General features: G+C 44.2%; 1 protein-coding gene across 2 annotated transcripts in view; it reads left to right on the top strand.

Moving 5' to 3' along the window:
* LOC138453529 (acidic mammalian chitinase-like) overlaps positions 1–25,926 on the top strand; it is a 206,001-nt gene that overhangs the window by 101,564 nt on the left and 78,511 nt on the right. The window contains exon 4 of one of the 2 annotated variants that reach the window (XM_069606492.1): positions 19,048–19,308. The exons of the other annotated variant lie outside the window; for it this stretch is intronic. Within the exon in view, the coding sequence (XP_069462593.1) occupies positions 19,048–19,064 (17 nt within the window). The 3' untranslated portion in view covers positions 19,065–19,308. Of the gene's footprint in view, positions 1–19,047; positions 19,309–25,926 lie in introns of those variants that run through there. 2 annotated transcript variants of the gene reach the window in all.

Here is a 25,926-nt window from a genome sequence, read left to right as displayed (position 1 = left end):
GACTACCTGCTCTGCGCATGCCCTATAGAAGTCCAGTTGTTGCTCCAGATTTTTCTGGCTCTGCAGTAGGGAGACCAGACCTTGTTGGTACTCCTTCCGCAAGGCCAGAAATCTGGTATCCTGGTCTCTCTTTTCCTGTTGCAGTATACCCATGTCCTCTTTGATTTTAATGAGATACTGTCTACTCTCATTTTCTGACTGCTAGCTCCTGTGCAGCCTCTGCTCAGAAGAGACCAGGTCAGATTGGGCCTTCTCTAATGCCATCTGTTGCCTATTTGCCAGATCTTGGCCTTCACCACATTTGTCCTGTATGGCTCCCATATATAAATATAAATATGCCGCTATCATGACAATCTTGTCGTGCTCATCTTTGGCTTTAGGGGCCATATATAGTTCACTCAGGGCCACATGTAATGGACTCTGATCTCTTCATATGTCTGACCCTGTTGCAGTGATCTGGGGTGGGATTGCCTGCAACCACACCGTCTGGTCCTGTTCCGTCCATTCGCCTCTCACAAATAGCTTATGTAAGAGGTGCTCTCTGGCTATTTTGATATCTACCAAGGTCGTCATTCTGGAAATTGATTTCCTTCCTGATTTACAGAAGTTTGTATTTTATTTTGCAAAACAGACTGTCTCCTTAGAGCGTCCTTCTTTTGAGGGGTGCTTTTACAGTGTAACACAGCGTGGTGATCAAACAGGATTTATGTATCCTGCCAGTTTGCACACTGTATTAAGCTGCACAAGTGGTAGATCTAATCCAGACGTCCTGGCTTGAGCCCCCACTCTGTTAGTGACTCCAATTCAGCAATCCAACTAAGTCAATGCCTACTCTGGAATGCCCAATGGAAGCCCTTATTTATATATTTTTATGACAAGTTCATAAATCTGGATGATAAATCCTTTCATAACACCCCTCTCTTTGAATCCCCCTGACCTCAATGAGCCAAGAAGTATGTTTGTTTTGCAAATTAAAAGATTTATCGAAAAATTAAACAAGATATATATATCACACTTTTATGAATAAATTAATATTTGATAGCACACTTATGAATATAATGTTGATCAACAATGGATAATATTACACTAGCACACTTCTTTAATTACTTCGGAGTTAGTATAGAAAGGATAAGGTAGCTGAGAATACTTTTATGGTTTCAAGGAAATGCAATGATGGAAAAGAATGCAGCACAGAAATAAACTGATATGGTTTCAACAAGAGATAATATGATCACTTTTTCTTTTGACAATTCACTCCCCCCCTATGTAATATAAAGAGATGGAAGGGGAGCACACAGTTTTCAGGAATACAATCCAATGCAACACAAATTCCAGTTCCCCCCTAGCAAGCTTAGAGCAACCGGTATGCTTTACAACAGAAATACTTTTAAATGTGATTTGCAATGAAGTGAAAAATATGCTAAAAATGATTTTAATTCCCTATAGGAGTTTCAGGGTAGGTGACAGCTACTTTGAATTAGTTCAGGTAAACACTAGTAATTATTCAGGAATAATTATCAGATTGAAAAACGAATTTCAGCAGTTGCAAGCAAAAGACAGCTATTTTTGACAGGTGGAGAAATTGAGTCAAATTGCAATTCGCTGCACTTTTTCCGAGTGCGCCGATCGCGATTACGGATAAACTAAGTTTAGGGCAGCTTAGGTTCTTAGCTTTAAAATGAAAGTTAAATCTCGCTTCTAGGACATGCGGTTGAAAAGATACAGACGATTTAGTGGAGGTAGATTCTCAGAAATAAAGTAAGATTCAAATGACAAATGACACTTTCACAGGTTTGAAATCACAGATTGGAAACACGATTTCTATGCAGTTCTAAATAGGTTGAAATGGATGGGATGAGATTATTTTAGACTAAGAGATTGGTTCTGCACAGTTCTGGCTGGATACTCACACTATAAATTTGAAATAGGCCATCAAGCTCTGGTCAACAGGTTTAGACTGGACTTCTGGCGGGTGGTTCTGAAGTCACAGCTATCTGGGTCAGCTCTGCTATGCTGGTCTGGATCGCTGGTTCTGGCAAAAGTTCTTGGCACTGCACAGCGGTCAGCGGTCTGGTTCTGACACTGCGGTCTGGTCTGGGTCTCTGGTTCCGGCCAAAGTTCTTGGCAAAGAGGCAGAAACAGCACAGCCTGGCTGTTTTATTCTGATGTACTCCTTGGAAGTCTGGGGTAAATCAGTTTGCAAGATTGGAAGGCCAAGTGAGAGGAGTTCAGCTTGCAGTAGGCCCTCTGCTTCAAAGTTCTGGAATCTGGAGTCGTCCGTCAAAGTGCTTCGCAAGAAATCAGTTTGAAGTGGGAAGTGAATGTCCCTACCTGGGTCTCAGTGGCTCTTTTTATGTCTTTTGAAAATGGGTGGGAAGGCTGACTTTCTATGCCCAACCCTGTGAGGATCCTGATAGGCTACAGGATTCTCTGTCGCATTACTGGAGAAAGGAGTTGTGAGTCATCCGGTGTCATCAGGCATCATTTTTTATGGCATACAGAAAGAACACTCCTCTTTGGTTTCACTTAGAAAATGAATTTTTCATAACAAACAGGTTTCCCAGATACACACGTGGTTCATAATACATGTACACATCACAGATGAATTAAGACAGGCCTCTGTTCAAGCCCTATGTTCCTGTGAGCTTGGGTTCAGAAACGACAACATTTTGCGCTATTAGTGGGTTTTGCCATGGTCGGTGCGGCATCAAATTTTACACAGACTTGCACCCCGTCCCTGAGCACATTACAATAAGTTTTCAATTCTCTAGTGTAAGCACAGTGTCTGTAATATTAATAAATCATGGGGTTCGGTCCTAACACCTCTTAAAATGTGCACAGAAAAATCACAGGAATAATGATATCATTTATATAATTTTGACAATTTCGTACTATGAATTATCCATCTTTTTAAAATTATGCTCTGGCCCAGATGGGCGTGTTTAGGTCCCAAAGCACATGGGGGAATTCCTTGTTCGTCCCCGCCTCCAAGCTCAGCTGGCTCACAGAGGCAGTGCCCCACCCAGTTCCTTCCAAGAGGAAGCCATTTACGACCCCCTGAGTTAGCAATTGCTTTGAGCCAAGGGAAGTTCATTGTTCTGTTTCCCTGCAGTCCCAGGTACCCCTCCCCTGATTCAATCAGAGAGGTGTGATCTCCTTTTGGTGGGGCAGCAGAAGGTTTCCCATGGACAGAGGCCTCTTGAATTTTTAATTAAATCAGACTGCCTTCTGGCATTGGGCCTGGGAACAGTAGGTGTGAAGATTTCTCATTGACCAGCAAGGCTTTGAAGTCCCAGCTAACTCAGGTTCCTTTTCAGCTCCTGAAATACAGGTCTCCTGTCAGAGTTTAGATCGCTAGCGCCGGTCTGTGTCTAACACCGGTACTGCACCCATTTTTTTGGCAGCTGTATTGAATTAATGCATTTCAAAAAGGGGATTTTACTTGATGACATATGATCCTTGCTAACATTGTATTGATGTGAATTCTGCAGTAGAGTAATGTAGAACACCCCATCAGAAGTTTGATTTTTTGTTTGGTGGTTTTGTGCCCATGATTTTAGCAATTCTTGACATCAATTAAAACGGATTCTGAACAGCACCATATTCCTTTGCACTGGTTTTGCTCTGTGTGCAGCCAAAGGACAGGGTCTGGCAATGGTCTCCTGTATTAACTATCTTGCAATGTTTGAAATAGGGATTTTGAGCTTGCATTCAGGAAACAAAGGTGATTTGAAAGCGCTTTTTGAGCAAACAGGCACTGCAGTTTCTCCTTTGGTGTCACGTTTCACTCATGGTGCTTCTGGCCCATCACGCTCGCACTGGTGGGTGGCAGGTCAGGTGACCATTTTGGTGTGCGCAAAAACTGCGTGGTTTTCCTGGATTCTGGCACAAATGTGGGCTTATCGGCTATCTTGGATTTTCTAAGCCCACAGCACCAAATGTTGCAGCATAATAACTCGAACGTGGGTCAATACACCTGACAGCTTGTTTATTCTGTATTATATAGTATATACTATGCATCTTAGACTGTCCGAAGTGATTTTGGTGCAACTGTAATGGTCACTTAGTTACACGTAGTCATAATTCTTGAGCCATTGCCTTCCCCCGCTCCTCTTAATGCGTATTCTCGCAGTAGATCCAACCAGTGTTCTGTTTAATTTCAGAAGAACCACGCGTGGCTTTTCTCTTCTTCCGGACACTGCGGGAAAATATAAATGTTTATCACGTAACCTGCGTTTATATTCAATGCATCTCTCCCTGCTCTGAGAGTGCCATTACTAAAGGTTTTTTTAAGACATAGCCCTAAGAGGTATAGCACATTAAGTGAGTGTTTTTGCAGCGTATTGTAACTAAAGCAAATTGCCTATAGAACCTCATGTTTTTCTATTCAGCGTGATAAAATGTAAACTCCCTCCAATTTTGTTGTTGTTATTGTTGCAGATCACGCAGTCTCTCAGATAATACACCTCTCTGCTCAATAGAACTCTGCACATTATTACAAATTCCATTACTCTTGTAATTTGTGCATTTGGAAAGACCATTGATACCTTCATTCAGTATGGATGTGTGGTCTTTTCACCCAATACACTCAGTATCTCCATGTTTTTCTTTCTTCCAGGTTTTTCTAGGCTACTCAAAGAACCAAGCTTTTCAAACTGCTCCTTATTTGTGGAAAGTATAAGGAATTGCCCCCATGATTTTTTAAATTCTTGATTTCATGTTAGCGGAGGAACATGCTTGCATTATCCTAAGTAGGTGCTTAAAGCTTTGTGTCCTAACTCCCCAACTCTCCAACTCAGGTTCCTATGTTGGCAAGAGTTTGCTAACATATTTCTACATTCAAGCCATTCTGGCGTGTTCTAAGGTGAAATATTCATAGTGTTTCCCTCTTTAGGAGTATTGACCTTATATCAGCACCCCTCCTTGGTATTCTGACTTTGTCTAAGATGGTCCATTTGATGTTGTTTTCTGTATGTTTCACAGTAACAAAGTGATCCACCATAGGGCGGTCAATTTTTGTTGTCCGTATGCACAAGCAGTGTTCGCAGATCATCACTTTAATGGGCCATGTTGTCATTCCCACATAACGGAGGCCGCAGGGGCATGTGAAAAGATATATTATATGTGAGTTACAGTTAGACACATTTGTCTCCATGGCATTCTCCACCTATTTCCAATGGATGTAATTCGCATCATGAGAGCGCACACTTGACATTGACCACATGGGGTGTGGCCCACTGGTTTCGCAGTTGACCACAAGGTAACCTGTCCCTCCCTCTCTTTTCACTTGATAATTATTCACCAAGGTATCCCTGAGGTTTCTTCAACGTGCTGTGGCTAAACGTGGAGTTTCCAGCTGTGTGGTGCCAATATTCAAGAAAGGCCACAATTCCTTGATCTCTTGTTTGATACTGTCAACGAGGGTTGATTGGATTAGAAACACAGTAATCTGCTATGTCTTCTTATTAGCCTTCATCTTCACTGTCAGTGTTATCTCCCACAGGATGTTCCTAGCTCAATTGCCTGTTTGTCTTATTCCCTTCAGTCCAAGCAATTTCTCTGGTACCTGATGAACTGGCCAAATGGCAAGTTTTCTCTAAGACTCCTTGGATGGAAGCTGTGAAATTCTAATAGTGAGTTCTTATACATGCTTTTATGGTATACTGTAGTTTCCAAGGATTCCCCTTTTGGCATAATTTTGAGATCTAAGAAAGTGACTTCTTCCTTGCTGTAGTCATGAGTAAATATTAAGAAGACATTCTGTTCATTCAGCCATAACCTGAAGGTGTTTAGTTGCCCTTCTGTGCCAGTGAAAAGCTTCAGGATGTTACTAGTATAACCAACCCACCTGGTTATGTTGTTCATAAAAGGATTGTATCATCATAAATGGTAGTTCTTTCAAATGCAGAATCATGGATATTTGGCAAACGGGGGCAGACATTGCCCCAATGACAGTCCCTGTTATTTGAACATAGTATTCATCCACCAGTATGAAAACATTTTTTGTTAAAGCAATCTCTGCCAACTTCATGATAAAGGTCACAGGTATATCAACTGAAGGGCTTTTCTCTCTGAAAATTCTCTCAATAACCTTTAGCGTTTCTTCCTGGAGAATTCTCGAGTAGAGAGACTCTATGTCGAGAGTCACTAGCAATTGTTCCTCCCTGGAAAATGACATTTTGAGCATTAGTCTTAACACCGCTATTTTATCTTTGATGTATGAGCTCATCTATATTACCTCGTTTTTTAGGAACAAGTAGACAAACTGTGAAAGAGGTTCCAAAATGGATCCTATTCCTGACATAATAGGGCACCCTGGAGGTGGCAAAATCCCTGTGTGTCCCTTTGCAAGGGAATAGATGCCAGACCACTGTGGGTAACTCGGACACAGGAATTCATACACCTTATGACTGATATAGCCCTCATTGAGTGCTTCGTAGCTTGTCAACATTTTTCAAATTAAATCAACATTTGCCACCCAATCAGTGTTCCTGTTTACTTGTTGCAGTAAGGCATGGCAAGGTATGTTGTCTTGATTGATCGTTGCCAGAATGCTGAAAATTGATGCACACCAGGGATGATGCTTTAATGAAGACACAAGCCCTGTGCATTATCAGAAGGACTCGGGTTAAAAGATGGGTTCTCTATTATTATCTCAGTGTTTGTGGTCCTTCCTGAAATTCCAAAGGTGAGACTGGTTCACTTCCTGTCCCTCCAAGGCTCTTAATTGGTAGTGATATCCTAGTTGTGTGCGGAGGGCCTTTCTTGTGGGGTTATATGTACCTTACATTTAAGGAATTTGTACAGGAACAGCTGGTGCATTCCAATGCTCGATAGCATTACAAGATAAATGATCTCAGGCTCAAATACCCAGGCAGACTCAAGGAAGATGGCAAAATACTACTTAATTATTCATTTAATAAAGTAGAGAGATATGGAAATCAAAACTAATTTCAGCTCACACACTCTTCATAATTCTCAGTTACAGAAGTGGTGTTATACCTTGACATACGTCAGCTATGATGTCATCCTACGTGGTTAACAATACAACTTTCTCGGTGGAGTGATTAGTTAAGGGAAGCATATAATTATATGATACATAAGGTTTAGTATTACTATTAGATAGACCTCATCTGATAGTCACGCCTCGGACTACCTCTAAACTACGTAAAATACAGATAATTGCATAACAGCAGATAGGCCCGTGCAACAATGGATGATCCATCATTATATGGGACCTTATGATTGATTGGCACTCTCTTACCAACCTTGGACATTTAGCTCGTTAGCAGCATTTAAACAGCGAAACCCAGGTCCAGGGGAACAACGTCAGACAATTGCCTTTCATGGCTAATACGCCTACCATCTCTCATCCGTTAGGCCCTAAGTCAAAGTTTTCCCTTTGTACTTGACCTCGTCGAATGTTCTCTTCCTCAGAGCTTCAAAGGGAGTGAAGGTACATTGCTCTCTTCGTCTGGAGCTTCATGAATAGGCTTTGTCTCCTAGTCCTAGACCACGTGTGAGGAGACCATAATTCAGTCCATTCTTCTAAGTCTTTAATTTCACAATAATTGTACTTGTAGCTGTTCACTCCTTTAATTAATCAAAGAGAAAAATGTCCTACGTCCATAACATATCTTCTGCAGCTTCTATTCTCGCTGTGTCGGCCTTCTCAGTTTATGAGTTAAACAAACGTCCTTGGTCTGCACAAATTCATATTCCAGTGCCTGTCAGCACTTCTGACGTTCTTTCCGTGATGTATGCCAGCGTCCATTTTCTCAACATGGCCGTTTTACTTGTGTTTCATTTCTTACTTTAGCAAGCTACCATATATCTCGTCTACCTTGCGTTTCTGCATATGTACATTTACTGTGTCTCTCTTCATCTTCTCAGTGTATATGATACGTTTCATGTTCACATTATGCAAATACTTTGTCATCTTACTTGCATCTTTATTCTTTGAATACGCTTGCTTTGTTTTTAGTGCGTCCACGTGTCTTCCATTATTAGTGGCGTCACTTTCATCTGGTGTTCTTCACTTTAAGCTCTGTCATTTCCAAAAGAGCTGTCATACTCAGGTCTTCTGCTCCAACTCCAGGATACATACAACAGAGTTGTCTGAGCACATACTGTCTTTTGTCTCTTTGATGCGCTATTCGCACTATGACAGGTTTCAATCAGAGTGCCTTTCTGTTGATCTTTTCATATGACGGAGGTGAGGGGGTGGGTTCCATTAATGACGTGTACATCTGCCCCTGTTTAACCTCATCCATGATAAGTCCATGTCAGATATACAACATCCTTCATTTGCTACTAGTGTTACTTCATCTTATAGGGGCTGATGTTGTTGTGGTTCTTTTTCAACTGTGGACTCTGTGCCCTGCGGTATCAGTCTTTGTAAGGAGCAGTGTAGAAGTAATTGAAATGGCTATGGTCTAAGCCTGCATTCCTTCAAAACATCAAAATCCGTTTCCAGATTGAGGTCCCATTTAAGCAGAAGGAGATATAGCCTTAATTTCTGTAATTGAGCTTCCAGTGTACTCAGGGCAGACAGGACAACCGTTGGCCCCCGCACACACACACGGAACCCAGAACAAAGGTCCAGCACATGTCCTTTTCGTTGCCTTAGTATGGAGATGAGCAAGGGCATCTGCTGGGGCACAACAACATGTAAACCGGAAGAGCCAGGTATGGCATATCCCACAATATCTCTGAATAATCACAGGATCCTGGAAACCTTGGTGCCCATTTTGAAGGAAAGGCTATATAATCCACACCATCCCTGAGCCTCACGCTTTGTGTTACCACTATAGCAGGGTCACCAGCCAGCACCTGCTTCCCAATGGACATAACAATGCATTACTATAGACCCCTGGGGTGGGCCACCTGTACATTTACCTGTCCCATCTACAGGACATATACACATGTCCCATCTACAGGACATATACCTCTTGAGAACCTGGATCACTACTCACCTTTGTTAATAGCAACTTCCATGCACAGGGATCACCTCTGTATTCAGTCTTAACCAGGATCAGCCCTTCTCCAGTACCTCCAAGCCAAAGAGTTGTAGAAGGAAGGTAGACATTGGACATTGTATTGGACATTGTATTACCAAACAAGATCACATACAGAAATACAGAGACAAATGGGCACAAGCCTTCTGGGATTCTCCAAGACTGAAGAAGCCAGCGCTAGCTGGTCTGCACTGTGGGCAGTGAAGGTACTAGCCCAAACCTCCATCTCACTATAGGTACACACCAGTCGGCTGTGGAAGGGGACGACTGGGGTTACACTAGCACAGGGGAGGCGACAATAGGTGAACAATACACTTTGTGGGGATGGTGACCAGGTATTATTCAGGAATTGTTTGGCAACAAGCTCTTTGTCTTCCTTATTAGGTGTTACCGTAGGTCAGCCATCTCATTCCAGTTCTAGTCGCTCTAATTTGACTAGTAGGTTTTGCCTGGACTTCTTGGGTCTTTGGGGTGTAGGCACAAATTTGTGGGATGTCATGATTATGGAAGGATGGTGCTGTTGAGAAGTTCTGGTCCTTAATGACAGCTTTCACGTTTACAGTGATGCTTCGGTTAACTTGAAGTTGAGCTTCTTTGAGGGCTATATTTCCTACTTAGTACCCTGAGAGAGTCAAGCAGAATGCAATACGCATTCTGATTGGCTCCCACCGGGTCGTTACCCTGGCCGAGAATCCCTCGATTCTCGGCCAGGTTTCCAGCCTTGTCCACGGTAGGGGGTGTGGCAGCCCCTCAGCCAATGAGGGTAAGGTTTTTTTTTCCTTCTCTACCCTTTCCTCCCCCCACCCTACCCCACTTATCTTCTTGCTCCTTTGTCTCCGGTGGGGGATGATGGCAGCCTCCAGCCGTGTGTAGGCTCTAAACGGGGCCATCCCCGCTCTGCGCCTCCACACATGACTGGAGGCTTCCATCGTCCCCCACCGGGAACGCAGGTACATTTTATTTATTTATTTATTTACTTATTTATTTATTTATTTTCACCTCCCACCCTTGCTCCCTCCAAACCCCACTTACCTTCTTCTCCTTTTTTTGTCGGCACGGACACGCTGGGAACACTTCTGTTTCCAGTGCATCCACTCCTGATGGCCGCCATGGAAAGGGAAAACAGACTCTGTTTTCCCTTTCCCAGCGACCATTTTCTTGGTCGTTTTTTGATATTTTTTGTCCCCAGACAGAAAAAAATGCTGTTAGTGCTCCGGTCATGCAAATCTTGCGGGCCCGGTTACTAAAAGCAATATGACCCTCGCGGCGGGGGAATTACCGACTCGGGTAATGCTCCGGGGCCTTTGTCTATAATTTGTCTATGAGTTGGTAATTCCCCCGCCGCTCGGGTCATATATCTTAATTGTTCCATGCTGCCCTTTAAGACACTGGTTGACCATTTGGTGGTGGGGGCACATATTCAGGGTCAGTTTCTGTTTGCATAAATGGCTTTGGATCTTTTGATGCCTTATATTGAGGTATGGGTACCAGGGACTTTGTTTCTTTTTGTGTTTGTGTTGCATTTGACTTTCCCTCTAATCCCCCCTTACCCCTCAACGGGGTAGGAGCTTCAATTTTCCAGGAACATATTAGGCATTAACTTTAAAGCTTGTTTTTTGCTTTCAGTGTTACCTTCTACCTTTAGGGTTTCTTCCACTAGTCTCTCCTCTACCCCCTCATTGATTTGTGGTCCACGGTGTGGTCATCTTACAGGATTTGAGGGTTTAGGGTGTCAGTGTTGCACCTTCTACACAGGACAGTAGTAAGATGTTTCACTGTTTTAGTTATGTCGGTTATTGGAAAAGTGTACAGATACGGTGTGCAACTTACCCAGGGTGTGTGTTAATGGGCATTAGACAATCATAGTTGGGTCAATCTTGGGAGTTCTCAAAGAATGGAAAGGCCGTATACACTGTATGCCTTCCGTCCATCAGTGAAAAGTCCCTTCTCATCATTATTAATTACTAAGACACCATGTTTGACTGTGCCCAGATTGGCTATGCCTGATTTTCCTCTCTTCAGTCTAATTTTACATACCATTGGGTCTCCAAATGATCCCATCGTACCACTCATGATGCTGTTCATTTGGGATGCTCAATCAAAGTAACAAGTTATTCTCCATATGCTCAGGAAGCCATGGGTATGGATGGTAGGGTATAACATGGAGTGCAGTGCAACCAAACAAAATACAGTAATGTGCTGGTTTCTACAAATATGCAACAACAGACATACAGACACAACCTCTTTACAAGGCCCCTATTCAAAATCCTGGATGCCTTGGGCATCTCATACACTAACTATGCTGATGAAACGCAAGTGCTCATCCCCCTCTCGGGGTGATTACCTGACAGACTTGAACACCCTCAATTCTGTTTACTCTATGATCCAATCCTGGATGGTAGAAAACTGGTTATGCCTCAACAGTGAGAAAACCGAACTTCTGCTGATTGGATCCCCATCCACTTTGGGCAAGTTGGATAAACAATACAAAAATTCTCCAAGCCCTTTGGCTCTAGACCCACTAGGACCCCAACCCCAACAGGATAACTATTCCCAAATCTCGTAAAGCCTGTGCCGGTGACAGTACCTTCCCAACACTGGCTGCCACCCACTGGAACACGCTCCCCCCACATATCTGGACCATTGACTCTCATGCTGCCTTTAGCAAAGCCATCAAAACTAGGTTCTTATTCTGTGCAGCGTAAATTATGTAACCATCACTGCATCCATTGTCAGTACCTATAACCTGTACTTGCTATCAAGGAAACTTTGAGCAGCATTCATGTAACCCTGAATCAAGCCTTCTTTTGCTCACTTATAGCGCCTTGATGCCCTTGGGCTTCAGTGCACTCTATTTATCTAAATAAATAAATAAATGGAGTGTGCACTTAGCTAGAAAAGGGGAAGTACTGCCAATGATCAGCTGCTGTCTGTGTTTGCAGGGTAGAAATAAGCGTTTGTGGATTGAACTAGTGTGGTCTCTCAGAGGGACCATCAGTCTAACGGTTTGGTGGTGGTGAACTAGAGTGGAGGTGGTACTCAACTCAAGAGAAAAATAGTCAATGTCCAACTGTTGCAAAAAAGGTCTGGGGGACCCCTCTACCGAGAACGAACATGGCCACATAACTGTTGGTACTCTTTTTGCTGTTTGAACTCCTGTTCAGAGGAGAACTGCCTAGCATTTCAGTACTGGACTGCCCATCTGAATGAGACAAAGACTGATATGAAATGGTGATTTTTCCTTTGTGCAAGGTACAGGGAATTAAAATCTTGGTTGTTGACCCTCCCGAGTGGGCACCTTCCCATAGAACAGTCTATTTGGCCATGTTCGTTCTCGGTAAAGGGGCTCCCAGACCTGTGTGTGAATGTCCTATAGTTGTTGAGGAGGGTGTAGAGCAACAGAAATCTGGTGGCGATGGTAGGATGGCACAGAGGTGGTGCGTGCGCCAGGAGTGCAGTCTTTTGAGTACCATGACATCTTGAAAGCTTGCCTAAGGAAACCTTGCATTGTTTTGTGGGTGGATGAAGTCAGTGTGTCGGGTAGGATTGCAAAGGACTTTTGCATCGATGCTAACACAAACCTGTCCCCATGCTAGCAGTCATAGTCTTACCAGTAGATTCCAGAGGACAATGGCTATTGCTCCAGGGGTAGTCCCAGGAGTGCAGTTTGTGGAACCCAGTGAGAATCCATGGGGCTATGATACAACAAAGAGGTGAGCGCAGATTAAGATGCACCCTTGCTACGGCAGTTGTCTCAAGAATCGCTGACCTCATATGGCATGAGGGGACCAACAATTATCAATTTGCTCTGAGAGAGGGAAAGAAAGAAAGAGAGAGAGGGAGAGAGGTGGGGTGAGGCTAAGAGTGTGAATTAACATCTGATCATTTATATGGAATTGAAAGTGAGTCACCAGCAAAGCCAATAGGGGTAATTTCTGATAAATAGCTGAAGAGGTACAATTTCTCAGAAGACTAGAAAAGGTCAGATGTCATTTGTATTTTGAGAAAAGAGTGACTTCAATGTCCCCTAATGTCCTGTGATTAAAATAACTAAAATGATTTGGGAAAAGGCTGTGCAAGTGGACTGAGTTAATAGGCACCAATGTAGGTTTTGGTAAAATTATAAACGCCATCAGATTTCCTTCTTCAAAAAAAGGGAAATAAAATCGATATGGTGTAATTTGACTGCACATGCATATTGTGATATTCATCTGTTTTAGCATTACTGTTTTGGTGTGCTTTAGCTAAAAGTGTCGTTTGGTGTGTTAGGAAGGATTACAAGTTGTGATGGAATAACACGCTATTGAACTATGCCTAAAAAGAGCAGGCAACTCGTTTCCTGACCGAATGGAGCATTGAAGCAGCCATCTAATGAGTGAGTTCCGTGGTCAAGTTGTCTGAGCTGTGTGATGAAGAGATGTGCCTTCATGGTGGACACACATAGGTCTCCCCCAGCTTTCGCCTCCAGATTGACATGAATGGGGCATTATAGTTGTTGACTTCAGACTAGTGCCACTCTCTGTGGACCCCATAGAATATAGCATAGGCCATTGGCTATTCCGAGTTAAACCCCCAACTTGTACTGGAAGATAATAGATGCATTGGAAAGGAACACTTTATGCTAAAACAGAAGTCAGTACCAGATTGGCATAGCTCACATAAAACTCCCCCTTAGCAAACAATGGTTCAACCTTCTGGACAAGAGGCCTTACCGTGGTACCAGGCTACTACGTCAAGCAGCGACATAGGAAATACATCATCTCACTGTACTGCCAAGATTTGATGACTTAGAGGCAGGTCTGTTGAATAGATGTGAGAAGACTATACACATGGTTAAGGAGTAGGGAAACATGCAAGCTGGCCGAATCTAGTATGCAACAAACGTGTGACTTTACATGGCAAAGGATCTGGGAGCAGGTCGTGGGTGCCTTTGTTAGACAACCCGGGATTGCGACTCCACATTGAGGCTAGGAGGCAGCTCATGGTAATCCCAATGGCCCAAGGAAACTGATTGATGTGACTGAAAAAGATGGGTTAATGCTGGGGACAGACCATAACAGGGTTATGACACACCAGAGAATGGGGATATGTGGTATAAAGGACTTTTAGGATGGATTGAGGGGGTGTGGTTGGAGTGACTGCTGTCTACACACCTAGATCAGAAGCTAGTGGGAACTACAGAAGAATGTGGCCTAAAATGGTCATATGTCTTCAGACGTTTCTCTGAATAATCAGGTCTGGACCTGTCCCCACTCATTCCCATGCGGGAAGTGGAGATTGATCAAGAAATCCTCCAGAACGAATGGAACAAAACCCTAAGGAAACCCCCCGTGTATGACTGATGCAAGAAAGGACCGTCTTTAGGTGCTGCTGGTTTCTGGCCAAGATGTTTACTTTTAGGTTGGGATGAAGATGAAAGACCATTGTTGGAACTGTGGAGCAAAGGATCATTCATCCTGCATAGGTTCTGACCATATAGGAAGGCGCTCAAGTTCTGAAAAGATATGGAAGATAAAATGTAACTGGGTATTTAGTTGCATAGGGATCTGCTGCCAGTAGCCCCAGGCTTGTCTGGCTATCTCCAAGCACTGGAGGTGGGCAAGCACCTGTGGTCCTTGCACTGAATAAAATGTTTAATACTGAGTTATTGGATATTAAGATCTGGACCAATTGTGAAGTTGTGGATTTGCGATGTCTTCAGGCTGTCTTCCATGGAGACAGGTCCTCTGTCCAGGAAAACTCTAAGGAGAAATCTGAAAGTATTTGAATGGCTTTTATGGATGTGTATTAAAGACATTGTCCATTTTACTGAATGAAATGCAATGTCCCTAGCTATCTGTCCCCTCAAACCGCCATTGCTCAACTTTTCTTCTTTTGGCCAACCCTTCTGCACACTTTTTCTCCTTTCTCTGGCCTCTCGCTCCTTCATCATATCAATTTTTCCCCTTCCATATGATTGTTGCTTTATATGTTTGTTATATGTTACTGTTATGGTTGTACTTCAAAGCTACAATGGAGTCTTTCTAATCATGAGAAAGTTATTTTTTCGCTGTGGCATATATGCTGGTGTGCTGCCTTGTGGCAAAATCAATGCAACAGGGAGGAGAGAGCTGGGGATGGGGTTGGACAGCAGATTATGTGTTTGCATGTTAGCTGTCAGTGTTTTGAGCATACATTGTTTGAATCACAGATTGTTAGCTGTTCTGTCTTGCAACTCACCACTCTTTCTTCTGCAAGTGTTTTTGTCACAATGCAGCACTATCGCACCATGGAATAAAGTGAGGCACTAGGAAGAGGGTCTAGGACTAGGATGAACGATGAGGGGCAAAGGCAGGGGGAGGGCAGGGGAAGATCTGTTGTTTCCATGTATGTGACGTGCAAGCCGAGCTTTGAAGAGAACCACAGATGAGCTGGCTTTGGTTGCAATGGGCAGCAGGTTCTAGTGGAGTGGGGTGAGTAGAGAGAACGAGCTGAAAAGAGAGGAGGCACTGTGGGGCCTAGGAGCTTAAGTGTAGAGGAGGAATGGAGGAATCAAGATAGTTGGTAGACAAAGATACAATCAGACAGGTACTGTGAATCAAGACCCTTGATAGCTTTATATATTAGACGGGACTTGAAAGGTTGTGCATGGAGAGCTAGTCAGCATGCCATTGGTAGTTGACAGTGGGGGAGAATCTGGGTAGGTTGTAGAGAGTGCAGGTAGCAAATGTGAGGACTTTGTTTAGTGGAGAAAGTAGTAAATAGGAAAGGCAAGGAGTAGACGCGAGGAGTAATGAAGTTTGCTGAGCACGAGGTTGAAAATTAAAGTTCTCGTAGAGTGGTTGTTAAGAAATAGACACATTTTCTGACTGTTGGGGATCTTTATAGGAGCAGTAAAGGCAGTGGTACTGAAGAAATGTTGCAGTAGGAGATTGTCATCAATGGGGATCATAATATCAATGGGGATCCTAAGGTTGCAACCCTTAGGCAAGGCAGCAAAAAGGTCAGGTGGGAAAGAGATAGGAGAGCGTAGGGTAAGGGACGGCATTGGAAGCAGGGAGACACATGGTCCATATTTTGGTAAAGTTCAGTGTGAGTCAGCAGAGGGCCATTCATGATGAATTGCACTGAGACAATAAGTAATTCGTTTCGAGATGTCTGGGGTGGAGGGAAAGGAGAGTCATCAGTAAAGAGGTGATAGTGAAAGCTGAAGGATGAGATAAGTCTTCTCAGGGCACAAGTATAGAAGGTGAAGATAAGAGGTAGAAGGTTAGCTCTTTGGGGATGCTGATGGGGAGAAGGATAGGGGCAGATATTTCAAGTTCTAGAATCTGTTACAGGATCAATCTAATAGGTAGGAGATGATGGAGGCTAGAGCAGATTTTTTGAAACCCAGGGTCCTGGAGTTGAGGAGGAGAGACAAGTAGTTAAAACTGTCAGAAGTGGCAGGGAGATCCAAAAGGATGAGTATAGAAGAGAGTTTGGAGTGGTAAGCATCAAATAGAAAGTTGGAGATGTGTATGAGTGCACTCTTGATGGATTGTTTACTATGGAAGCCAAATTGATTTGGATTTTTAAGGGCATGATCCTCAACGTGCTAAGCGATATGGTTGAAGACCTCCCAGTAAAGCTTTGAATAATGGGGAAGGAGGGAAACTGCATGACAGTTTTCCAAACCTTTGGATCAGCTGAGGGCTTCATCAATAGTAGTTAGACATTTTCAGATCTAAATGAGTATGGGGAGACCCTAGCAGAGAGAGAGGGGGTAAAGAGCAGAGAGAGAAAGGCTGGTGAATGAGAGTAGGTCTTTGACCCTTTGGGGAGTAAATGGGTTAACAAGACCACATGAAGAGTTGGCCCTGAAACATGGGTTTTCCTTTAATAGGAGAGGTAGGTGAAAAGGTCAAAAGGGCGAGAGGTCGTGGTCAGAAGGCTAGTAGGCAAAGGAGAGAGAGGAGGGCTGTGAGACTGACATACATTCTAGAGATTTTAAAAGAAAAGTACTGAGCAAAGTTATTAGCAGGTTGCAAAGAGGAAATTGATACTTGCTTGAGAGGTGTGAGCAAAGATTGTAGGGTAGATGAAGGTTTGAGGGGACAGTTGCATAGGGAGGAGATTTGGTTTGTTAAGGAGAAGGATTTTGCAGAGTCCAGTGCAGAAGTCAAAGCAGCAAGGGCATTTATATAGGCTCAGAGTATGGTGGGGTCACTCATTTGCACCATTGTCATAAATCAATGCACAGGTTTGCGTTTGGGGTCTGAATCTCAGAAATGATCCAGGGCAGATAATGGAGACAGGAAGTTGTGATTGTGCCAGCAGTATAATGTTGGTCAAAGGGAGCCATTAGTGCACAATGAAAGTTAGAATAAATATGGTCAATGTAAGGGGCATAAATATAGTACAGAGACAATAGAGAGATTCATACATCATCAACTTAAAGGGAAAGAAAGTGCAGCTTGAATTTCCTTTTAGTTATTGAAGAGGGGAGATGAGGATTAGAGTGTGGAGGGACCCAGATGTCAAATTTAGCAATGGAGTGAACAGAGGGAATAGGAGAGGTCAGAGGAGGAGAGTGAATTACAGAAAACATTATTGATAAGCAACTCCACACTGCAACCCTTACGGACAGGTCAGGAAGAGTAGGAGAATGTAGCAGAGTCACAGTGCAGGTCCGCTACTGAAGCAGAGTCGTGAGGGGAGATCCAGGTTGCTGTGATAGCAAGAAGTGAAAGGTGATGGTGATGAGAGTTAAAGTGGTCCATGATGTAGGGAGACTTGTTGCTGATGGACTGTGATTTCCATAGGCTAAGAGCGAAAGGAGGCTAGGAGAGGAGCTCATGCTGTGTGGTAGGTGAGGGGGCTAGATGAGGTTGTAGATCCTGGAAGAACATGATCACCATGTTTGAGGAGTACAGGTGCAAGGAGGAATGGGGAGAGTGAGGCAGAAGTTAACATGATCACCATGTTTGAGGAGTACAGGTGCAAGGAGGAATGGGGAGAGTGAGGCAGAAGTTAGACCAGATTGAGGCTGACAGCTACACGAGAAGGGAAGGGGAAGTGTTAGTACAAGAAAGAATGGAGGGAAGACTAGGGGCCTGATGGAGGCTGGAAGAAATTGGACAGTAACGAAAGGATGCAGCCTGAAAGTGAGAGGGTAGATGGATGAGTCGAGAGGCAAGGGGGGAATGTTTGGCTAAGAGGAAGCAGTTGTAAGTTTGGAGTTGGGCTAGAATGGGGCTAAGGGAACAGAAGCAGAAGGTTTCATGGTGCTGAGAGGTAACAGACGTTCTATATTGAATCAAGCAGTGGAAGGATCCATGTGTGTTGAAGAAGGAGGAAGGCAATGTATGAGCTTGGCGAAGTCCTGGCTTGGGCAGGGGTTCTGACCCTGGGACCTTTCTCAACCTACCAGGGCCATACAGGAAGTTACCCTTTTCTGCTTTTTGCCCTTAACTACAGACCCCAGGACTTGATGCCCAGGGGAGACTCAATAAGGGAGCGAGTGTTCCACATGAGCCTATGGAAGCCATTTACAGTGCTGCGTAAGGTTTCCAGACATTCAACTAGGATGCAGACAGGTATTGGGTGTTGTAAACCCAGGGAGCGTTGTTTTGCCCATTGGTCTCTCCTTGTCTCTCTTTCTGTTTCTCTATCTCTCTTGCATGATCTCTTTCTCTTCTCTCACTTTCCCTTATATTCACTGGGTAGTGTAGTACCATTCAGTTGCAAATGATGCAAAGGAATGTGAATAAGAATTCAAGTCTGCATGGTGAGTTTTGTAAGGGGACTGGCTGGTGAAAGCATATAATGTAATGTAGTGTATGAATATTTGGCTTTGTTACATTGAAACAACCACCACTTTAGCCTACATATTGCTCTATGTGTGGTATTTCTGCATTTCGCAATGGGAGACTTTGCTTTGCTAGAAGATTCAAGTAATGTCTGAAACCTAAGCATTGGAACTGAACATGAAACTTGCAGGCAAAGACTGTTTAGAGCAAATTATTCTGTTGTACCAGAGGCAAATGCTCTTCTGATGTTTCTCACACAGAAATGATCATACAGTGATGGCGTGCGTGCTATCAGGCCTTCCTTACCTCATCAGACCTCGGACATCATGCTGCCCAATGTTTCCTAGATCATCAATGTCATGCCCTCTTTGCCTGGGCAAGGCTGGTAAACTGGTGCTGTGTCTTGGTGCAGCAAAAAATTCTCATCTTGCTGCAATAAATATTTACCAAGCAGTACATGGCCTCCTACACATGATCTCATATATATGTCATGTATGTCTGAATTCTATTTTAGAGTGGTACAAAACTATGTTTTGATCCTGTATTAAAAATGATTGTTCGTGGTACACTATTCTGTTGGACATTATTTATGACTTTGGGTAACTGATTGACTGATTGATGATTCTAAGGTGGATTGTAAATTTGCACCCTGGGGCATGGCGGTGACCAATGAGGTGGCCCAGAATGTGGGTTCTGTCTGCATTCATCTGTGGCCTGACAGTGCCTCTCCCCTGTCTGCCATATGTTTGTTGTCGGCTATAGGCCCCATATTGAGCTTCCCAGGACCCTCCTCTTTGCCCCTAAATACACCTCCCACCACCCCACCACTAACCGACGTACCTGTCTGTGAAGCCTTCTCCTCCTATTCTTCTTCCAGTATGCTCAAGATAGAAATAGAAAAAAGACAAGGGGCCTCATTCTGAGTATGGAGGTAGTCATGGCGCTATTTGCGCCATGATTACCTCCCATACCGGTACCGTGTCCGGTTTGGTGAGATGGGGACTTACCGGTCCAGTCTGACCTTGGCGGGACCGGTAAGTCCCCATTCACCAAACCAATCCCCATTCCCATTTGAGCCCCCATAGGGCTCAATGGCAAGGGGGAAGTAGCTAATAACAGTACCACAATTTGCGGTACCGTTATTGGCTCTGATTTCCCTTAGCGGGTCCCTTCCTTAACGCCTGGTAAAACCAGGCGTTAAGGAAGGGACCCGCTAAGGGAACTCGTAGTAGGGCGCAAAGGGATTACTGGCACCGATGTCCTTAACGGTGCCCGGTATCCTTTTGCGCCCTACTCGGAATGAGGCCCAAGGCCTCATTATAACACTGGCGGTAGCTGTGCCTATAAAACAAACACGGCTGCCGCCGGAGTTGCATTTTTTCCAGTGCTCGCGAATGGGCAATTACCGGGTCATGCCGAGTTTGGCGAACCTGGTAATTGCCCATTCGCGGGTGCCGGTAATAAGGGACTCCCCATCCCCATCCGGCCCCATAGGGCTCAATGGGGAGTGCGGTAGCACCGGTACCGTCAATAAAGGTACCAGTGCTACCATCATGTTCTGCTCGCGGGTGCCGGTCCTCCCACCAGGTCAGACCTGGCGGGCAGATGGGCACCTGCAAGCAGGACTTTTAGTATGGCGGTGCGGTAGCAACGGTGCTGGTAGTTTACCAGCAACGTTGTTACCGTACCGCCAGGGTTATAATCAGGCCCAATGTTTCTTTGGTATTTTCCCCACAGCCATTTGACCAGCCCTGCCTGCTCCCACACTCCACAGGGATAGAATAGGGGAGCAAAAGCATTGTATGGCCCTCCTTCGCAGGCTGTTTAAGGTGCAGATTTCATGCCTCAGCTGAAGATGTGAAATGTTAGAAGTAGTCGTTCTACCAACAGAGGCTAAGAGATTACTTCTTAAAAGTCACCTGATGATCGGCCCTTCAACTTATATGTTCTTTGAGCTAGGGCTATTCATGCCTAAAAATGTCAAATGCAATGAACAACCGCACAAGCCAAAACTATTGGCTTTGCCAATTAATGTTTTTCGATATGAATTTATTTTTAGGGATAGAAAATACAAAGTTATAATGTTCAGACATAGAGTGTGATTAATAATTCAAAAAACATTACAGTACATCAGACATTACAAAAAAGGGAATGGGCTACTTTTAACATGAACTCAGTTAATTTTTAGAATCGTGACTCAAAAACAATCTGTCAACCCCCGATAACTTTAAAAATGGTTTGTGTTCACCCAAGTAACTCCACAATCTACTTCATAAAACACTGACCATGTGATGGGGTGTCTTAACCCTCCGAGCGCCAGTCATCATCTGCCCTCCTACTATAATTACTGTGTGAAAAAACATACATTCAAATGACATTCCCTCCAATATTAAGGCATACACAATGCTATCTCACATAACGCCATTACTATGTCATAGTGTAAGAGCACAGATAAGCAGTTAGCAATCACGTCCCATAAGGATCGCAGTAGAGGGCAGTCAACAAACATATGTGGGCGCTCTGCTGATGGTCCCTGACATCTTGGTCAGACCTAATGGTTACGTGAGCACCTTTTATTTAGCAGAGCTGTTATATAACACATACAATAATGTAGATTAAACGGGTGGCTATGCAGCAGTACCGAAAGGTTAGAAGAAATAAATGGAAAATAATATGCGGTATTAACAACAGCATCCATATCCGCCTCCCGGAATGCATTACACATTTCTCGTGCAAGCTGTAAGGGATATGATTAACCTCATGTATTGTAATGTAAAGGGGCTTTGTATTGTGCCTTTCTGCCCTTTTGGTGGCCTCGCTGCACATGGCCCTGCAAGGAAAGAGGGAAAGTGGGGTTGTTAGTGGGATAAAGTGAGAGGCAGATGAAAAACCCCGGAATGGAAGAGGGTAGGCTCGATCCAGAGTGCCACTCTAGTTCTATAGGTTCGACATTGACATTTGTGTATGTGTTTATCTAGATGGGAGAGCCATATATCTGACGGAAGGGCACAGTGCTGTGGGCGTGTGTTAGCTATTGATGTGTAGGTTGGTAATGTACAGCTCCCTTGCCCCTGTCAAACGTTGCCCTACTAACATGCCCTAACCGACCCCCCTTTTCTTTCAGATCCGCCAGAGTGCCAGGGGACCATTCTGGCGGTGATAGTGCGCAGTATAAATATCCTTTAACATTAACAATGTTAATGTGATAATTGACAGTCATGAGGTTGCCGTGTGGGGAAGTTGTGTGTGCAGTGTACGATGGTAGGAGATGTGAGATGTGAGTCGGTTAGTTGGAGGGTGGATACATGGGGGGTATATGCAGTAGGTAACATAGATTCATGGAGCACCGTCCTCGAGCGCGCTAGTTGGACTCCACCCATGGACAGGTTACATGTTTGCAGTAGTATGTAGTTGATTCCATTTAGGCTGTGTGGAGCCAATTGGATCTGTTCTCTGTTAGTCCTTTGCTGACGAGTAAATGTTTGTATATGTAAACGATTGCTTCCAATAAGGCCGAGAGGAGCCCGATTCGGATATGTATGTTGCCCAGTAGTCCTTTGGCTACTGAGTGACTTGTGAGTAAGCCTGAACGAGCTTCTTAAAATACAAATCGCAGTGCCCGTCTGATCTTTTTTGGCGCAAGTGTATGAGAGGTTTTTGGTGCTTTCCAGGCTAAACTTGCAGCATTTAGGGCCTTTCTTGGTGATTCATGCTCAAATCAGGAAGCTCACAGTTTCAGTTTCAGTTGAATCTCAGGCTGATTTGTCACGTTGGCTTTGCCAATCAGATCCCTTGAATCTCATAGAGGAGGTTCACGTCTCCATAAAAGGCCTAGCTCACATATCTTAGTGGGCTATGATAGTAGCTGTTCCAGCGGGCAGACTCACAATTGGAAGGTTTTAGAAGCAATTCTGCAGTTTAGGAGCAGTTTAAGAATCATGTTTCAAACCTTTTTTGTGTAGTTTGGTGTTTGCAAAGAGTTTGTTGTCTCTTTTAGCACCCCTTTGTCTGCATAGTGTTTGTTGAATGTTTTGTTAGTTTCTCCATGGCAAGGAGAATGTACCTCCATGTTTGATGATGTGAACCTTGCGCTTTTTGCTGGTGCCCGTTCACAATTGCCGAGCTTCCAAATCAGCGCGGAGCGGGGGGGGCGGGCTAAGGTACTGGGTGTGGCCACAGGAGATGTGGGAGGAGTGTAAGAGGGGGCAAGGCAATCGAAGAGGGTGCTTTGAGCACTGGAGCAAGATAGGCAGGGCTTCCAGGAGAGGGTCCTACAGATGTCTGGGAGGCAGGCCATCTGTAGGAGGCAATCACAGAGGCAGGGCCTGCGGTGGAGCAGGAGTGCATGCAAGTAGTGCAGGATGAGAGCCTGGGTCCATTCCTGGGTCCATTCCACATGTGGCAATAGCATGGCAGTGGCTGCAAGCACACCAGAGTACAGTGAGATTTGTACAGTCTGGTGGGGACAATTGCAGGAGTGTTCCTCAATCTGCAAGTCAAGGGTGCATTGGATTGGTGGTCCTTGAGGAGGAGCAGCATGTTGGGGAGCAGCCTCAAGGACAGGTCTATCCTGTGGTGGTACTGTAGAAGATGTTGAACCTACCTGAGGGTGAAGAGGTAGAGGAGACTCACCCTGCACCTGTTATTGAAGAGGGGTCAAGGCAGACACAATAACCCCCAATCATGGGTCCTGGGTATGGCAATACTTTGAGATGCCACCATGGAATACAGCCATAGGTGATGAGAGTAGCTTCTTCTGCAAGGTGGACAACTGTGGCAAGAAAGTGAGGTGGGCAGGGGGTTAAGGGCCATGCACTGGGGATGTATGCCATGAGCAACCACATATGCTGGTGAATTAAAGTACATTTAACGGGTGAATGAGTGCTCTGTCACCATTGAGGCCACCAGTGTCCCATTTGTCACACTGCCCCTTCCAGTAGTGGAGACAATGAGGGTGTTAGTACCTCTGGGGGCCAGGGTGCAACCTAATGACTTTGGGCACACAATTCCAATCTGCAGTGGAAACCGTGCATCCTCCATTCTAGCCTGGTCAGTGCCAATATTTACTCTACTTGCCTGCACTGGCTCTTCACAAAACATATGCAATGCTATGAGCACCACTGGTTATTGGGAGCAGTATATCTGCGGGCCCACCGCGCTTCCAAATAAGATTGTTTCGTGTCCAGCTGCATTTGAGCATGGTCTACTAAGGACAATGCCCCACTGTCACTGGTTGATAGTTCGAAGTGTTGTCTGAGACCAGCCACATTTGCGCTAGACACTGCAAGATGTCTGGAGAGGATTCTCTCTAATAAAACCCGGGGTACAGGTAGATCCTGAATGTTACTGGTACCGTTTCTCTTGGTCGATCTATCTGTACCCTGAACTGTGGATTACCCACCAGATATTATGACAGGGACCTGCCCCACCTGATCCAAAGACGCATTTACGAGTCTCACCATATCTATCTTGCCTTGAAAATGACCTCTAAGGTTGAAACACGTGTCAGCAAATCCTAGGAAAATTCTAATAAACACCTATGAATGATAATAATTCCAGATCTCGCAAGTTTTCTTAGAGATAATCCTCTCCTGGCATCTTGCAGTGTCTAGCACGAATGTGACTTGTCTCACACAACACTTCGAGCTATGAGAGCCACAATGTACTGGCTCTTCAGAAATACGAGCCACAAACCGAACAACGAACATCACTCTGCCCCCTAATAAATTGTCACTTCTTCAGGCAATTGACTGTGTCTGACCTGGTAGATGATTGAAACAGGGGGGGTGGGGTGTGTCCACCAACAAATTTCAATAATTGCAACCATTTCATGCAAACTTATTTTCCTTTGTCATGTATCATTGAGACAAGAACCTCTTTGTCTCACTAGTGACCAAAGCATAACATTCAAAAGGACACTCGCACAGAGTAGTGTTTGAACAGCTTTTATTACTTGGCTGCTGATCTTATTTTGTTATAGTTTTTAGAAAATGTCCTATATGTGAGCAGTTATAGTTATTTGACTGCTGGTCAGTAAGAAAGTTTTAAAGTACAGATTCAATTGAAAGGGACGTTTTAGGGTCCACAAACAGATAATGTGTGATTTTATGAACCAAATACAATGTGCGAGCAAAACAACAATAATCATAAACAATAGAATACAGTGAAAGAATATTGCAACTACAGGTGATTAGCAACTTTACTAAGTACATGAATTAGACTGGTTCCATGTGTTAATATCCCCACAAAAATATCACGATACAAAAATATCTCCATATTTTCGCAGCGATATTGAGCCATGGACCCTGCAGGGGACACCCCTGCAACCCCTGCATTATTTGTAAATGTGCAGGGGTCACCCCCCGGAACCTCCGCTCCCACAAATTATCCCCCCCAAAAATATCACCTATGGTGAGACAGGTGACCATATGTACAGTGATATTTTTGGTGGGGATAATATGTAGGGATACCATTAGACATTATTCTTTCTTTAACATACATAAGTGGTACAAAGCAAAGACCATATTTAAAGATTTGGGACAAAACTGGGCTTGGAAGAAAGACAAAGCCCTATAAGTGCCGTCCAGTTGCACACATATTCAGAGTCCCATGGGGTGTGTGTAGTATCACACTCCTAAGTGGAAAACTTGAAAAAGGTCTATCAATGCCAGGCAGATGGGTGACCTATTGGTAGGTCGACATCTGGATTATAAATCATGGGTTGATGCTTTACATTGGACTATAATGGCACCAGAGGTGTGTCGTCCTGTGACCTTTCGGCTTGAGGAGATAGAAGCCTTCTTCTAGGGCGAGGAAAAGATCTCCCTAAATGAGGGACATGAATAAAGGGGATTAGTAGAATGACCTATGATGTGCTGGGGTCATAGCAGTGAATACATGTGTGCTATGGAACAAAGGATATAACATAATAAAATTGTGTGTGGTTTTCACACGTACAGTGCCACACAGACCTTGAATGCAAGTCCCTGAGTCTGAGCCCTCTGGAATGGGAGGGAAGCTGGTTCAGAACCTGGTGGGTAGGGAAAATGGTGTATCCCAAATGGAGTCGGTAACTGCGGTAAAAGAAGAACAGGTAAATTATGAGAGTCAAATGGAGAGGCTGTATGTCTAAGCACCTG

This window comes from Ambystoma mexicanum, chromosome 1p (genome assembly GCF_040938575.1).
Source record: "Ambystoma mexicanum isolate Mex_15411 chromosome 1p, UKY_AmexF1_1, whole genome shotgun sequence".
In the NCBI taxonomy this organism is placed as follows: Eukaryota; Metazoa; Chordata; class Amphibia; order Caudata; family Ambystomatidae; genus Ambystoma; species Ambystoma mexicanum.
Note: the sequence above shows the minus strand (reverse complement) of the source record. Positions and strands in the feature narration are given on the sequence as shown.